Genomic DNA, 18,361 nt, shown 5'->3' with positions numbered 1-18,361 from the left:
TCACTGTGCGGAGTTTGCACGTTTTCCTCGTATCTGCATGCGTTTCCTCCGGGCACTCCGGTTTCCTCCGACACTCCAAAGATGTGCAGGTTAGGTGGATTGACCATGCTAAATTGCCCCTTAATGTCCCAAGATGTGCAGGTTAGATGCATTAGCCATGGTAAATGTGTGGGATTACGGGGACAGGGCAGGGGAAGCAGACTGGATAAGATATTCCTTCTGCACTGTAGGGATTCTATGAAACTTCGAACAAAGGGTCATGCATGAAATGTTGATTTGTTTTTTTTCACAGATCCTGACCAGTTTATTTTATATCTCTAATTCGTTAAGTCTTTCTTCATATATTAAAGAAAGGGATTTTAATATGCAAAATGAAGGGTAGATACTTTGGCGAGATCAAAAAAATTGAATTTGGCTTTTGCTAAATTGCCCCTTAGTGTCAGGGGAACTAGCTAGGGTTGTAGGGATAGGGCCTGGGTGGGATTGTGATTGATGCAAACTCGATGGGCCAAATGGCCTCCTTCTGCGCTGTAGGATTCTATGAATCTATGATTCTAAGATCTGAGGTTAAATATTTCAAATCTAATTTTTAGTCTCACCGTATATAGAATTGGATGTTTAATCGCAAGACACTCTTGATAGATTGGTGGTCTGCTAATACAATAGGCTGGTATACAAATATTCTACGCTGCTGGTAGAAGAATGTGGGCTTCATGTTTCACACAATCTAAGGAAGAGCAATTGGGCAAGATACAGAGTGATGACAATAAGATGCCTTCACAGGTGAAAGAAAAACATTATGCAAAGTCAATCCTTGTGCATTTCTTGCATTGTAGAAATGGCACAAAATCTTTGCACAGAAGAGACCCCAAATAGGGGAAAAAAAAGTACTTTTTTTTTGAAACACAGTCAGTTGAAAGTCTCCTGTTTTCTCTTTGACTTTCCAGATGGACAAAATAGCTGAGGTATGGAAGTTTCATGCATTAAAGAAACCAAGTGGGATTGCTTTCCATTTGCTTCGGAGACGGAAAGGCACTCGACCTCGAGACCATCACAAGTACCTCAACCTTTACCACAAATAGAGGTCAAAGTCGCACAATGGTACTTGAACTCTGTACCTTAAACTTAAGTGAAGAGAATTCATCAACAGGGTGATCGCTACTGAATTGCATCTCATAGTATATGGACCAGGTCCTTACACTGGGGTTGTATCCCATCTAGTTTCTATATACTAGATGAGGTGTTTAAATGAAGCAGAAAGCAGTTGTGCTGTGCTCTACATAAGTCAATTTCATATTCTGAAAACTAAGGAAAGCCACACAGCTGTTGTATTTCAGTGAAAGGTACGACTGGGTGACTTTGTTGGAATACTGTTCATTGATCACTAGGTCCTGGGTTAAATGTCTATAGGATTGTAAATAAAACTATCTCGTTGCAGTGTGAACAAGTTCGTGAATCCATGGCACAAAATTGTCCGCAATTCAATCCTATTTGGCATATAGGTCAGTAGGTTCACTTGAGATGAGAGTGACTGGTGAGAAAATGTCAGGAGCAATCTTCTGATTTTAAACTTAAATTTCATTGTTGGGTGAAATGCAAAGGTATCATCACCCAGAATCTGTCACTGCTATTACCACGTAAAAGAAGTGACCTCAGTGCCTCCAAAGATGTGTGGTATCCAGCTTTACATGGCTTCAGAGAGCTGCCACATTCAGAGAGCTGCCCATGAGATACCTTTATCCTGTTGGTTAAGTAAGGTAGTGTACCGATAGGATAGAAATTTCCATTTTGAAGTTTACCAGCACATTGGCACCTGTCTCTGAAGATTATTCTGCCAGTATAAATCATGCATTTATATCTTAATGTTCCTAATTACTATTGATGTTGGTTGCAAACAGTGAAAAATTACTAAATTTCCCAATGTGGACATTCATGGCCTTAATCAAAGTGAAGTTTTAATTGCAGTGAAAAGTAATTGAGATTAATTGAAAGTAAGAAATAGGAACAATGAATCAGTACAAAGGGGCTGACTGATAAAACAGGGCATAAGGTACAGGGGTGCCTTCTTTTATTAGAAAGCATTTCATTTTGTTAAAGTCATGGCAAAAGCAAAGTAATATTTTATTTTCCAATTTTACCAATTTTAATTTGTTCTGGTATAACTTTCAGGGTTTTTAGGAAGGGTGTGAAATCAGAACCTGAATTAAAGTGTTAGAACTGAAATGTGCACCTAAAGGTTGTTAGACAGCACTTTGTCTAACTCTTTTGTATAACAATTGTAATCAATGGACTAACTTCATGGACTTCTGGACCTCAGAGTGCACATAGCACTGTGAGTTAGAGAAAGACTAACAAACTCTGGGGTTATATTGACCAGAGAATGACCAGCACTTTTAAGTGTGGGCATACAATAGATTTCCTAATTCTTTATGTTTGTTGCTTTGTATAGCAATTCAACAGCACCTCCTGATAAATGTATGTGTATGTGCGTGTGTGAAAACCTTATGTGACTTATCCATTCCATGCAAATTGAATTGCGTAATGGCCTCAAAGAAAAAATAGTGTCGCTATGGCACTATGACCAGGCACACACTAGAAAAGTTCTCCAGGGAAGGGGGAAAGGGGAAGCAGAGATAAAACAGAACAAAGAGCATTCGTTATGCTTACATCAGACCCCTGAACAGATGAGTTTGCAATGCAAAGCAATGAAAAACAGTGGCTGACAGTGTGACTCAAGGTTGTATGGAGGGGGAACGGTTAACTGTATAAGCTTTAATTTAAACTGAAACTTTAAAAATTTAGAAAATGCTGATATTATTCAACAGCTAGGCAGCTTCTGTGGAGCTAGTCAATGAGCTAGATTTTTTGGAGGGTGTCGACTTCATTCTGCATTCTTCAGCTCAAAATTGTTTTTCACCTAACTTGCTGTAAATGCAAGCTGGTAACGGCATAGCAAGGGCAGCAGGACGTCAAGACCCTCAATGAGAGTATCTCTTTAAACAATGAGATTTAAGGATTGAGAAAGAGATAGGAAGGGCAGAGAAGGAGGATCACTTACAAGGGATGATTTAGTTAAATCAGGTACTAAAAAAAACAGTGGAAAAGAAAGGGAGGGAGGAAAAAGAGACAAAGGAAAAGGGAAAGAAAGATAATCTCAAAGAACAATTTACCAGCTGAAGGAATGAAACGCCACAGCTTAAATTGTTCAAATTCTGGGCAGGAGGGATTGATTGACATTGCATTAACATTCATTATGTCACTAAAACGTTTCTTTGCTATCAGACTTAACATTTTGTGGTCAGTCTGATGGGCAATTAATGTGCAAATCTGGCAATTCTTAAAAATAACAGGAGGAATCAGAGCGTGTGGCGTTTGTACAAGGTGCGCAGTAGAGCGATACAAATCGACCAGCAATTGTGAGAGATTTGTAACTTCTGACCTACTGTACTTCTCAATCCCCTGATTTTGTTGGCCAATTTTTACTTAATTGTAGCCAGTGAATTACTTTTTTTTTGAAGTGCATTGTTAACTCCTTGTTATTTTTGCTGCAAGATCTGGATCAACACTGTCAAAACCGGCCGATATGTCAGATGAAGAGCATTTAAAGAGAAAATAAACAAAGGGAAGGGTGGGAATATAAAAGTCGACATGAGTGAAGTGTTGGAGAAAGATGTTCCCTGATGCCAATTTGTCTGTGTTTTACAAATGACGGATTTGGTTAGGGGGATTTTGCATGTGAGCTAGCAGGCCACCCATTTACTTAGATACATGTTCGGGTTTGGATCAATTGCCCTATTTAACGAACTGAAAACATAGAGTTAGCCTAAGTGCTGAATTTCCCATGGTTTCCTCACCAATCGTCAATGAGTTCTCATCTTTCAGCACATTGACTTCAAAATCCACATGAAAATATTCAGATAACACAAAAGAGTTGCACACCAGCATTCTATCAGATTAAATTAAATCCTCGTGTTTACTGGAAATTTAGTGGGATTTAACTGACTTCATCTGTTGATGATCAGTCATTAGCAATTTTCTGTTCACTCACAGTCTTAATTTGCTGTATCTCAACAAGTTGTTCGCACTCCTGATATATGGTACGAATAGGGTCAATGCTTTAGTTTAACGTCACAATTGGAATTTAAATTATTTTGTACATCTTTATTGTAAGGATCTTTCATTTAATACATCAGAAAGCTTGGTGATATTTTCAAGTAGTCCCTGGTGTTGTGAAAATCATCCTGAACTCATGGTTCAGACATGGTCAAAAGAACTGAATGCCAGAGGTGATGTGAAACTGACTGTCCTTGACATCAAGGCAGCATTTGAATGAGTGTGGCACCAAGGAGCCCCAGCAAAACTGGAGTCAATGGGAATCAAGGGGAAAATCCTCCGCTGGTTGTAGTCATACCGGCACAGAAGAAGATGGTTGTGATTATTGGAGATCTATCATCTCAGTCTCATAACATCACTGTAGTAGTTCCTCAGGTAGTGTCCTAGGCCCAACCATCTTCAGCTGTTCATCACTGACCCTCCCTCTATCATAAGGTCAGAAGAGGGGATGTTCACTGATGATTGCACAACATTCAGCACCATTCGCGACTCCTCAGATACTGAAGCAGTACATGTCCAAAAGCAGCAAGACCTGGACAATATCCAGGTTTGGGCTGACAAGTGGCAAGTAACATTCATGCCACACAAGTACCAGGCAATACCATCTCCAACAGGAGAGAATCTAATCATAGCCCCCTTGACATTCAATGGCATTACTATCGCTGAACCTACCACTATCACAATCCAGGCGGTTACCATTGACCAGAAGCTGAACTAGATTAGGCATATAAATACTGTGGCTACAAGAACAGGTCAGAGACTTGGAATCTTGCAATGCGTAACTCATTTCGTAGCACTGCAAAGCCTGCCCATCCTCAAGACACAAGTCAGGAGTGTGGTAGAATACTGTCTCCTTGCCTGAATGAGTGCAGCTCCAACAATACTCAAGAAGCTCAACACCATCCAGGACAAAAAACCTGCTTGACTGGCACCCATCCACAAATATTCACTCCCTCCACTATCGCCGAACAGTGGGAGCAGTGTGTACCGTCTGCAAGATGCGCCACAGAAGTTAGCTTTGGTTCCTTAGGCAGCATCTTCCAAACCCATGACCGCTATCATTTAGAAGGGCAAGGGCAGCAGACACATGGGAACACGAGCACCAGAATCTGGAAGTTCCCCTCCAAACCATTCGCCATCCTGACTTGGAAATATCACCGTGCCTTCACTGTAGCTGGGTCAAAAGCCAGAAATTCCCTCCCTTACAGCATTATGGGTGTACCTACACCACAGGGACTGTAATGATTCAAGAAGGCAATTCGCAGCACCAAGGGCAATTAGAGATGGGGAGATGGGCAATAAATGCTGACCTAGCCAGCGACAGCCACATTCCTTAAAGACATTTTAAAAATTTCAAATCATCTGTGTGAAATGTTAAGAGAAAAGATAGAACTTTTCAGGTCCTTCAGCCATTCAATATGATTGCAGAGCCAGTCAACTACATTTATTTGAAGTTCATATTGATTAGGCAATAATAAATTATGAAAGTTTGAGGTGGGAGCCAATGGTGAAAGGGATTCGATGATAATATTAGCAGCTGGGGAGGAGGAAATTCAGAATGCAACAACAACACTGGGAAATGACCTGCTGCTATGTCTGGGAATAGCAACCTTATGACTTTCCTTCTTTGAGTATCAAGATTATTTCTCATATTCCAGCACTCCTCAAACTGGTAATTATGTCCAGCGTTGTTGCATTGTAAAGTTGCATCTTTAGGATCTCGAGTTGTGCAACACCAGCAGTATTAATGTACATTAAAAATAACCCAAAGGCTCACATAGCATTCAAGTGATACAAGGAGGAATTAATGGGATGCTGGCTGAGTGAGCGGGCAGTCTGCCTGCAAGCAGGAGCACAGGCCTGGCAAATGTTAACAAACAGGCTTTGTTTGTATCTCGCTGGCCAACTGCCCACTCAAAATGGGTGGAAAGAGGCAGTTGGGCAAATGCTGCCAGTCGAAGATCGAGACTCAAATATGCTTTGCCGGGGAGGAAGGGAGAGGAGACTCCAAAGATGTGTGGGTTAGGTGGATTGGCCAAGATAAATTGCCCCTTAATGCCAGAGGGACTAGCTAGGGTAAATGCATGGGGATAGGGCCTGGGTGGGATTATGGTCAGTGCAGACTCGATGGGCCGAATAGCCACCTTCTGCACTGTAGGATTCCATGAGATGTTGGCAGGGTCTGAGAGGTGGCATTTCTCCAGTCACCAAAATGACTTGGTTAACCATTTATCATAAACTGGTTAATGAGTTCCATGTCGGCTGTAAATTGGTTAATGACTTGTTTTGTCGGCTGGCGGCTGCGTTGGGCTTTAATAACTGTAGGCGGGCTCAATGCGCACCTAACGTTGCGATTTGCAAGTGAGACAGCAGAGACCCAATCACTCCCTCTGAGGCCCATAGGAGCACTCCTGCTTTTCCATATCCCCAAAGGAATGTAGCTACTAACCTCAGCGGAATTCTTGTAGCCCTGACTTCACTAAGTGGATCCATTCCCAATACCCAAGGTAGTCCAAGATTGAAATACCATTGGGGTTCTATACACATTGTGGGACCATAATTTGTATAACAGTATGTTTGATCTTCTACTTGGCTTTGTATTTTTTTCTTAAACCCTTCAACCTTTCCTTTGCTCACAGTTTTTGTCTTCTCAGTTCTTTTCCATCTGTTTATCTTACAGATGGTTTCAGAAACAACACTTCATTATAATTTATGCTGCTTGAGAGACTCAAGCTCCTGCAAAGTATTTAAAGTGTAAAAAGAATTGTAAAGGGAGAGACTTCACTGTGTGTTCCATCTTGTAGTAATGTAAAGTACCACTGAATTTTATACATTAAATAAATATTTTTAACTGATTGACCTGGTCTGGTTTGCTTTATTTAGACAGAGGAGAGCTCTTATTTTCAGTGCTTACACTTTCAGTCTGTGTGTGCTATGGATTCACCCATTAGTCATTTCAGAATCATATCCTTAGATTTGCAGGAAAAGAATCCTCTCAAAATGGAAGATTGTGTGAAGAAAGGGAGAGTATTTGTACAGCAGCTTTCGTGATCTCGGGATATTTTACAGCCAATTATGTACTTTTTGAATTGTATTATAATGTGAGAGTTGTGGCAGACAGTTTGCACAGAGAAAGCCCCCACAAACAGCAGCATGATAGCAATCAGGTAATATGATTGAGGGATAAATAATGCCAGAATACCATGGTGAGCTTGTCTCCTCTTCAAAAGCAGACCATAGGATCTTTTGTGCCCATTCTGCATGCAGGTGCACACAGGGCCTCAATTTAACATTTCATTTGATAGTGCAGTACTCCCTCAGTACTGCTCTGGGGTGGCAGCCTAGATTTTTCTGTCCAATCATAGAATCCTACAGTGCAGGAGGAGGCCATTCGGCCCATCAAGCCTGCACTGACAAAAATCCCACCCATCCCCATAACCCCAAATATTTTACCCACTAAACCCCCTGATGCTAAGGGGCAATTTAGCATGGCCAATCAACCTAATCAGCACGTCTTTGTCAAGGAGAGTAAGCTGAATAAATACCAACTGAAGGGGAAAATGGGGAAAAATGGAATTATGTTAATAAAATAATAATTCAAATGTGTGGTACAAATGCAACAGATGACTTACAATTTGCTGGGTAAAAGAAAGAACTGCATTTTTTCTAATGTTTATTTATTTAGTATCACAAGTAGGCTTACGTTAACAACGCAATGAAGTGACTGTGAAAATCCTCTGGTCACCACACTCCAGCACCTGTTCAGATACACCGAGGGAGAACTTAACATGACCAATGCACCTAATCAGCACATCTTTCAGACTGTGGGAGGAAACCGGAGTACCCGAAGGAAACCCACACAGATATGGGGAGAATGTGCAGACTCTGCACAGACAGTGACCCAAGTCGGGAATCGAACCCAGGTCCCTGGCGCTGTGAGGCAGCAGTGCTAACCACTGTGCCACCGTGCTGCCTTGTATGGTTTCTGTTTCCTCCTCAACTCATCCTAGAAACCAATGAATTTGTTTTGTTTTGAAGTGTAACCATTGTTGTTATTTAAGAGTTGTTTCCTTATAGCAAAGTCACACAATCATCAGACGTGGTAAATGTCCAATAAATCTATTCTAATGGTCTTGTTTGAAGAATATACTATAGCTGGACCTTGGTTTATAGAGGCGGATTCTCTCCGGGAGCAGTATCTGAGCAGCAGTTTGGCACAATGTCAGCCGGGGGACCCAGTCCATTTTGAAAGGGCAGGGCCTCATTGGAATCGGATATGGACACTCTGCACTCAGAAACCAAGCATTCTTGGGAAGCTGACCAGTGTTGTGTTGGCACAATATCAGCCTCTGAGCCAAAAGGTCCTGGTGGAACCCAATTTAAATAGTTGGGGTGTCTAAAACTGTCAATGTCATGGCATGTCCAGAAGTGGCAGTGTCACAGGCTGGGTTTCTGGAAGCCAGAGGAGTACTGTTTCTCTAAATTAAAGAGGAACTTGCGAACAGAAAGCTCATTGACTGGCATCGCCACCTGTAATTGTCTTCCCAACTGGCCAACTCTTGCAATTTGTCTTCAACCTACAACCTCCTGAATTAGAGGCCATCACGGAGCCAAGCTGACACTGAAGTGTAGTAAAGATGGGGACACTGGGTAAAATGGTAGGCAGCCATGTTGGGCTGGCTCCCAGATGCACTTGCCTGTTTGGCCAGCGTGAAAATTCATTTCATGCTCACCCTTTTGAGGGCACCTGAAAAAGAAGGCGCCCTCCTGTTCTCCTTGCTGCCTGAGCACCAGCCACTCCTCTCAGTGGCATTGCTGAGGGTCAAGAGATGTTGGCCCTCAGATTAGGCCGGCAGCGTGGAAGGCCTGCCCGCCTAATCCCCAATTTCCTTTCCTCCTTAATGAAGATTTCCGTATTGGTGTTAGAACAAAGGAGACTGAATAGAAAGCAACAGTCTCAACGATGTGAGTTGTGACAGGGAGAAAATTACAACACAACCTCATAAATTGTTGAGCTTAAAATAAGAGAATGTTGAATTTCAGTTCTTGTCTTAATTTAGTCTCAGATTTCACAGTGTCACTGATTTTATGTTCACTTTCCGTCTCTCTGTATCTGTGTTTGTAAACCCAGGTACAGGTGCTTGTGATGTGGAAGCTATTTTGTGTCCCTCTTAATAGTTATGTTTCATTACTTTTGAAGGTCTATAAAGGAAGGCAAATTGAGTTTATTATCAAACACTTGATTTCAGCATGGACAGGTTTTTTATGGACAGTTTTACATGGACAGGTTTCTTGCCCATGTTCTGGGTGGCACAGCGGTTAGCACTGCTGCCTCTCAGCAGCAGGGACCCGCACTCAATTTTAGCCTTGGGTGACCGTCTATGTAGAGTTTTCACATTCTCCCTGTGTCTGCGTGGGTTTCCTCTGGGTGCTCTGGTTTCCTCCCACAGTCCAAAGATGTGCGGGTTAGGTTGATTGACCATGCTAAATTGCCCGGTAGTAGCAGGGGGAATGGCAGGGTAAAATATGTGGGGTTACGAGTATAGTACCTGGGTGGGATTGTGGTCGGTGCAGACTCGATGGGCCAAATGGCCTTCTTCTGCTCTGTAGGGAATCTGTGATTCTGGGAGACTAAACCCTGTGCAATGCTCTCTCTCCATTAGAACAATTAATGTAATTTAGCCATAATTACTACATGAGTAGGTCAAAACTTGCTTAAGCTATATCCTTATAGATTTTATCTTTTGATCACGTGACGCTCCAGCTTAAAATTATAGTTCAGGAAGAGATAGGAAAGGAAGCAAAGGTTGCTGAGGAAACATTGCAAAGGATGATAATTTTAGGCCCTGGAACAGGATATTGATAAGGAAGAGGCCCCCATGGTTGTGTGCTCAGGAATCTGATGATGACCTAAGATTAGAAGATGCCTGACAAAGTTAAATTCAGCAGAAATTAAACAATGTACACTTGTATTTAAAATTGTATAAATAAAGAATATAAATCTAAATGCTGTTGTGCCCTTTATTTACCTTCAAGAAGAAGTTCTATGGAGAGTCTGAACAGGCAAATACTCAAAATTCCTGGGAGGTTCTTTTTACATGAGTTTTCTCAATGTAGTTATATGTAGCTCTATATGTTATCAGAATGAATACTTTGGAAAAACTATGAAATTAATTATCAGACATCTTACTGTCTCTAACTTTCACAAATCTGACACTAGAAGGATATGGAATATCTTGATGTCACTCAGGAAAGAAAATCAATCTTTTATTCCACTACATGGTTAAGGTCACTTATTCCAAGAGTGTAAATACACGGAGTGGTGACAACTGTTCCACTTTAATAGCAGAGCCAACGTTGCTAATCAGTGATGACAGTGATCACTCAGCACTCTAATCCATGCTCCTTATTTTGTCCTCTATTCGCTTTATTGAAAGACTAGTGGGGTGAAGTTGGTCTTTGCTAATTGCGTGCAACAGACTCGAATCATAGAATCTCTACAGTACGGAAGAGACCATTCGGCCTATCGAGTCTGCACCAAAACTCTCTGACAGAGTATCTTACCTCTGCAACCCCACACATTTATCATGCCTCATCTCATCTAACCTAGACACTAAGGGGCAATTTAGCATGGCCAATCGCCTAACCTGCACATCTTTGGACTGCAGGAGGAAACCGGAGCACCCGGAGGAAACTCATACAGACATGGGGAGAATGTGCAAACTCCACACAGACAGTGACCCAAGGCTAGAATTGAACACGGATCTCTGGAGCTGCGAGGCAGGAGCGCTAAATACTGTGCCACCTAGTAGCAAACTGGCACACGATCCCTTTCCCACCGTGTCCCATCTTCTTTGCACTTAAGCTCATTGAATTCGAGTTCACGTTCTTTTTGGAGACCCCGTTTCCCAGTCTTACTGTTGCTTTTACGTGATTTAAAAACGTTGGCAATATTTCCAAATCAATGCTGATTTTCTCGCTGTCACTGTGCCAGGCTGGAGCAAATAAAATAATTCATGTAAAAGTGCATTTATATTCGACAGTTGTACTGGTCTCTGTAAGAGTGCTGGGTTACACTGTAATATGGACACCCAGGCTGTAAGTGGGCAATCCAGATCCCTGTGCTTACTCTGCTAGAACAGGTGGCTATATATAATCCAATGGTTGACTCTTGGACACATTTTATGAGTTTGCACTGCGCTGATTCCCTGCAAGTCCCACTGTTTATACTTTGGAAGTGCAGTTGATGACATATAACTGCACTTGCCGCTAATTGCACTGTATATGTAAAGGTGACTTTCTATTTTATACAATTTCTTCATTTGGAAGCAATTCTGTACGTGTCAGCTCCTGATCCTCTGAATTACATTGGCTTATATGGCAGTACAGATTTCGGAGCACTCAGAAATGCAAAACAACTGCAACCATGGAACCTTGTATATTATTTAAAAATTGCACCCATTAATTTTCTCTCAGTATGGCAGAAGTGATCATTCAGGCCATAATCTGCATTACCAGCATGCAACATCCTGGGGTTTGCCATTGACCAGAAACTGAATTGGACCAGCCACATATATATGGTGGCTACAAGAGCAGGTCAAAGGCTAGGAATCCTGTAGTGAGCAACTCACCTCCTGACTCCCCAAAGAGTGTGATAGAATACTCCTCATTTGCCTGGATGAGTGCAACTCCAACAATACTCAACAAGCTCGACATCATCCAGGTCAAATGAGCCCAATTGATTGGTAAAATCCCACCACCACCCATGCATAGTGGCAGCAATGTGTGACATCTACAAGATGGCACTGGAGAAACTCACTGAAGGTTCCTGAGACAGTACCTTCCAAACCCACAACTATTACCATCAAGAAGGACAAGGGCAGCAGACACATGTGAACACCACCGGCTGGATGTTTCCCTCCAAGTTGAAGTGGGCAGCATGGTGACACAATGGTTAGCACTACTGCCTGACAGCGCCAGGGACCTGGGTTTGATTCTGGCTTTGGGTGACTGTCTTGTGTGGAATTTACCTATTCTCCCCATGTCTGTGTGGGTTTCCTCTGGGTGCTCCATATTCCTTCCATAGGTCAAAGATGTGCAGGTTGGGTGGATTGGCCATGCCAGCCCCTTAGTATCCCAAGATGTGTGGATTAGGGGGATTAGTGGGGTAAATATATGGGGTTACCAAGATAGGGCCTTGGTAAGATGCTCTGTCGGAGAGTCAGTGCAGACTCAATGGGCCAATTGGTCTCCTACTGCACTGTAGGGATTCTGTGAAGCAACTCTCCATCTTGACTTGCAAATATAGCTCTGTTCCTTTATTGTCGTTGAATCAAAATCCTGGACTCCTTCCCTAATAGCACTGTAGGTGTACCTACATCACAGGAACTGCAGCAGTTCAAGAAGGCAGCTCACCACCACCTTCTTAAGGGCAATTAAGGATGGGCAATTAACTACAGGCCTAGCCAAAGATTCCTGTGTCCCATAGAATGAATTTGAAAAAAGATAGGCGGAACTCCACCTGAGATGACTATTTACAAATGCTATCATGGATATTTGCAAAGAACATTTTTAGCTGATAATGAATACACCGGTGGCTCTAACACCACAACATTCAAAATAGGTTACGATTAGGTCATTCACCGGTAAGCTAGTGGTTTTTTAGTGTATTGATTTTTAACGATTGTCCATTTTTATTTAACATTATAGATATAACGGGGTATTTTATACATCAGTTCAATGCTTTATTTCAAAATAAGCTTCCATCCTGTTATTCCAGTGGAGTGGTTAAGATCAAAGCCAAGTGAAAAGTTACCGCCCAGAAATATTAACTGTTTCTCTCTCCACAGATGTTGCCTGCTCTGCTGTGTATTTCCAGCATATCATGTGATTATATAGAAATGTTGGGGGGAATTCCCTCCCTAACGGCATTGTGGGTCAACCCACAGAACATGGACTGCAGCGATTCAAGAAGGCAGCTCACCACCACCTTCTCAATGGCAACTAGGGATGGGCAATAAATGCTGGCCAGCCAGTGATACTCATGTCCCACGAATGAATAAAAAAATTAATTAATCTCTCACACCACACTGAGAATAAGCGTGCCTGTGGCATTTTAAATTTCCACTTGAACAAATAGATGATAAAAGCAAAATACTGCGGATGCTGGAATCTAAAAGAAAAACAGAAAATGCAGGAAAATCTCAGCAGGTCTGACAGCATCTTTGGAGAGAGATTGGATGAGTCTGGATGACCCTTTGTCAGAGCTGACAGGCAGGCAGATGAAGTTGGCACCTCGGACAATGAAGGTCTCCCTCAGTACTGCACTGAGTCCTCATGCCATAATAGCCCCTTAGGCTTGTAAAATGGGTGGAATGTGTTCCAATTTCTACGCCAATGATTTTTTCCGAAGGGACAAAGGTAGGACTTTAAAGAAAAAAGGAACTTACTTTATAGAGTGCCTTTTTTACAGTTATATTAAAGTTAAAAAGTTTAAAGTTTTTTTTATTAGTGTCACAAGTAAGCTTACATTAACACTGCAATGAAGTTACTGTGAAAATCCCCTAGTCGCCACACTCCGGCGCCTATTCAGGTACACTGAGGGAGAATTTAGCATGGCCAATGCACCAAACCAGCACGTCTTTCGGATTGTGGGAGGAAACTAGAGCACCGGAGGAAACCCACACAGACACAGGAAGAATGTGCAAACTCCATACGGACAGTGACCCAAGCTGGGGACTGAACCCTGGTCCCTGGCGTTGTGAGGTAGCAGTGCTAACCACTGTGCCATCGTGCCACCCCTATCTACCTGTATACGCTTCAACTACATGAAAGAGTTTTTTGGGATTCTGTCAGGCTAATCGAGGGGGCTGCACTCACTGGTTGAAGAACGAATGAGGAACCACCTTCCCTCTTCCTTAGTTTCAATGGGGAAGCCCGATGGAATCAAGTGCCCTTCAAGCACTTAACTGGTTATGTTGAGACCGTCCCCACTGTTGGCCAATCACAGGTTAGCAACTCCCTCTGTCGCCAGCAGGAGTGGTGTCTGCCGACAGCAGTGCACCCAGCAGATGTCCAAGATCATCCTGAGATCAGAGACCAACGGTGAGTGAAGGCGGGATGGGAATTGTAATGAGGGGTTGCGGAGGAGGGGGCAGGGGGACTCAGAGACAAGAGTGAGGAGTGTCTTTCAGCATTCATCCCCTGCCTGGTACCAGATCCCTCAATCGGACACGGAGTGCCTGATAGTGAGGGACCAATCTCCCCTCCACCGCTCCCCTGGAGGCCACGGGCAAGCCTGGCAGAGTCTGCTAGTTGACTGTCAGAGGGTCAGAGGGCACAGAGACTGGTGTGGCCTCCATTTAACCCTCAGCTACCACTGGTTTGTGGTGGGTTTAGGGATAATGGGTTCATGGCATACTAAGCTCATTAATGAACCTAGTGGACATCGCACCACCAGAGGCCTTGTATCCTGATTCAACTGCTGCCCTTAATTGGTGGGGTTGGGGGGGGGGGGGGGGGGGTGGGCGTGGTTTAGGCCATTAAATTTAAATTCCATTAAATTCCACCAGTTGCCATGGTGGGATTTGAACCCACGTCCTCAGAGAATTAGCCTGGGTCTCTGGAATGCTAGTCCATTGACATAACCTCTACACCAGCGCCTCCCCCTTTAATGCATTCCTCCTTTAATGTATTCCCCACAGTGGAGTTGAGATCAGGGTCTCAGAATGGGATCAGCAGTGGAAAATCAATTCTGCATCCCTCCACTTTGCAATGTTTTTTATACATCGCCGATTACACCACACTGCCACATGTTTAAATTTCTGGGAAGGTTAGTTGCTCTGCAATGTGTGTGATTGAAGAGACAATGTTGTTAGACACTTGCTGGTTAATTTCTTTTATGAGCGTACAGACTGGATTTGAATGAATTGGCGTCTTCAAAGAAGAACCCAGAATGTTATGAATGCAGACAGCCGGCATTCCATTCTCAGCTATGTTTGTGTCCTGACTCTGGTTCCTTTATATCTCCCGGGTTTAAAAATACTTCCTCATGAAGTTTCCAAATAAACTTTCAAGTGAATTCCTAATTAACGCAAACAGCTGGCAAGCCTCTTAGTTGCCGACTTTAAAACCCCTGACCTTTTATCAGCTGTCAGATCATTGCACCATCACCACTATCCCATCTGTCGCGCTAACAATGCAGGCAAAGGATCAGAACGTAGTCTATCATTCTTGAAACCGGCATTTGCATCATTTTACAGGAAGTCTGATTTAATTCCCAAAATGGCGGCATGGTGGCACAGTGGTTAGCACTGCTGCCTCAGAGCGCCAGGGACCCGAGTTCGATTCCTGGCTTGGGTCACTGTCTGTGCGAAGTCTGCACGTTCTTCCTGTGTCAGTGTGGGTTTCCCCCCAGGTGCTCCGGTTTCCTCCCACAGTCCGAAAGATGTGTTGGTCAGGTGCATTGGCCATGCTAAATTCTCCCTCAGTGTAACTCGAACAGGCGCCAGTGTGTGGTGACTGGGGGATTTTCACAGTGACTTCATTGCAGTATTAATGTAAGCCTACTTATGACATTAATAGATAAACTTAAAACTTTAAACATTATGTTTCAATGCTCTGGGATGTGTTACTGTTTAAAGGTTCTATATAAATGCCAATTGTTGTTTTGAGTGAGCTGATGATGAGCTGCCACTAGTTTGTTAATCCTAAAATGAGAAGGCATCAGAATTATATTGGAAAACTCCTTGCGTGGTATCTTAGCCACTTGGAAGTGGCTTTTTCAGGTGGGGAGGAGAAAACCCCAATGGGACAGCACCCTGACATTGTCCTACCTGAAGGTGACTTCCCTGGGGAGGTGAGGGGGAGGCAGCCTTGGGCATTGGCAGCCTGTTTGGTGCAAAGGGGCAGGCAAACACTGTAGTTAAGGCCCCAACCAAGGGCCATTATTGCTGACTGGCACGGTGGTTAGCACTGCTGCCTCACAGCACCAGAGACCCAGGTTCAACTCCAGCCTCGGGTCACTGTCTGTGTGGAGTTTGCACATTCTCCCGTGTCTGCCTGAGTTTCTCCAGGTGCTTTGATTTGCTCCCACAGTCCAAAGACGTGCGGGTTAGGTGGATTGACCATGCTAAATTGCTCCTTAGTGTCGGGGGACAAGCTAGGATAAATAAGTGGAGTTATGGGGATAGGGCACGGGTGGGATTGTGGTTGGTGGAGACTCGATGGGCCAAATGGCCTCCTTCTGCACTGTAGAGATGCTATGATTCTATGGATTCTATTGGCTAACTGAATATTTCCAGCATCACATGGGCCCCCACCTGAATCCTGAGCCTAGAAGCTCCTTGGAGACAACAGGCCAGAGGACAATTGAAGCCTCTCAGTACCCCTGGGGGCCTTCTTTATTTTGTTCAAAATGTTCTGCAGAAATCTAAAGGCACCTCCATTGGGAGGTTTCTCGTGTCTCACGCCACCCGCCACATCAGTGCCCACCTCTCATGGTGGGGCTCTTAGCTGTTCAGTCCTGCAGCTCCTCTCATTGGACCTCTCACATTGCGGTCCTGCTTGGCATCCATTTTGGAGGGCGGAGGCGGCTGTTAATTGGCCACCTCCTTTATGATCATGACGCCATGCAGACAGCAACTGGGTCGGGGCCTGAAGATGGTCCCAACCGTTAATTCTTTCCTGTGTTGAGATGGTCAACACAGGAGACAGAAGAACTACATCTGAACATGTTTAGTTACCACCGATAAAATTTCATGCTCATTATTCACAAAATGACTACTACAGGCATAGGGAGGAAACAGGTAATTTACACTCCAACTGCTGAATTTTGATTTAGGATCAGGATGACAGATAATTACAGTTAGGTTTGAGGAATCCGATTATTGGGTTATGTTTCTGGAATTTTCTTTTAGATGCCTGGAGAGAACTCGGCATGTGTTGCATCTGTGTTGGGAAAGCAGGTGTCAAGCACACCAATTTATCAGTGAACCTCTGCACCTCTAATTTGTGGAGATTATTTTTAAGATTCCTGAGTGGATTCTTCAGCAGCCCCCACACACTGCTGTTGCGGGCTTTGATGTCAGCCTTTTAATTGATCACAACTTCACCCTTCAAGTAACGAGACCGAGTCAGAGTTTTCTTACACAGCTGTTTTAATCAAACTATATAGCTTGGATCCTGGAAATCACAGGTCACAATTTGTAACTAGCCAGAGTGCAGAATTCAGACATACACAAGCAATTATAGTTTCAAATTCGATTACAAGTAATTACAAGTCAATCATGGTGTAGGAGTTATCTCTATTCACTCAGAGTTATTGATTAAGGTTACATCATTCAGATTTTAAAACCAATTACAATCACCATATACTTGCTTAATTATAATATCCATTCAGTGTGAATACTTAATCCAGCATTGTTATAAATTATCATTGTTCCAACTTGTGCCTGTGTCTGTGTATCTCTCCCTTTTTCCAGTTCCAGATGTCTGATCTAATGTATTTTCTCAGACTAATGGCCTTGGTGCTTATCTGTGAAGATTGTTAACCCTTTCGGCTACCAACCAGAGGGAGGTATCCAAAGAATTAAATATTTAGCCTCATGGCACCACAACATCCCAAAAGACTACTGCCAGCCCCTGCTTGGCCCACTCCCAATTCTCTCCCCTCCCAATATCCTCCCCTGTGGCTGGGTGGCATTGCCAGTGTTACAGCAGCTTAAAACTGAAGGCTGGTGAGCTGCCTGTGGGTGTACAGAGGTCCAATTTTGATCAGGCTTTGGGCCTACTTGCTCTGAGGCAAGTATCTATCTGCACCAGTTTGCACTGGCAGGCTAGCACTATGCAACTTGCACCCCGATAATTCAGGTTATCATTCCCACAATAAACAAAGATGTATTGCATAAAGCGAAGAAGCATTTTTTGAAGTGTTTTTTCCCCTCAGTCAGGCTTCATTATGAATAGGTACAGCACCTGCAATCTTCTGTCATTGAACTACACCTATGTATTTTTAGAAACAGGAGTAGGTGAACTTGCCCTTTGAACAAAAGCAAAATACTGTGGATACTGGCAATCTAAAGTTTAAGTTTATTTATTAGTCACAAGTAGGCTTACATTAATACTGCAATGAAGTTACTGTGAAAATCCCCTCGTCGCCATACTCTGGCGCCTGTTCGGGTTACACTGAGGGAGAATTTAGCATGGCCAATGCACCTGACCAGCACATCTTTCGGACTGTGGGAGGAAA

At 43.2% G+C, this 18,361-nt stretch overlaps 1 protein-coding gene across 5 annotated transcripts in view; it reads left to right on the top strand.

Annotated features, from left to right (window-relative positions):
* The window catches only part of LOC144497430 (BTB/POZ domain-containing protein 19-like), a 183,111-nt gene extending 170,037 nt beyond the window's left edge, over window positions 1-13,074 (top strand). For 2 of the 5 annotated variants that reach the window (XM_078218696.1, XM_078218698.1), the window contains exon 8: window positions 948-6,923. In XM_078218696.1, the coding sequence (XP_078074822.1) occupies window positions 948-1,082 (135 nt within the window). In that variant the 3' untranslated portion in view covers window positions 1,083-6,923. Of the gene's footprint in view, window positions 1-947; window positions 6,924-12,962 lie in introns of those variants that run through there. The other 3 variants (XM_078218699.1, XM_078218697.1, XM_078218700.1) reach the window with 3 other exon arrangements.
* The last annotated feature ends 5,287 nt before the right edge of the window (window positions 13,075-18,361 follow it).

Source organism: Mustelus asterias, chromosome 8 (genome assembly GCF_964213995.1).
Source record: "Mustelus asterias chromosome 8, sMusAst1.hap1.1, whole genome shotgun sequence".
NCBI classification, from domain to species: Eukaryota; Metazoa; Chordata; class Chondrichthyes; order Carcharhiniformes; family Triakidae; genus Mustelus; species Mustelus asterias.
This window is presented reverse-complemented; position numbering and strand designations above follow the sequence as displayed.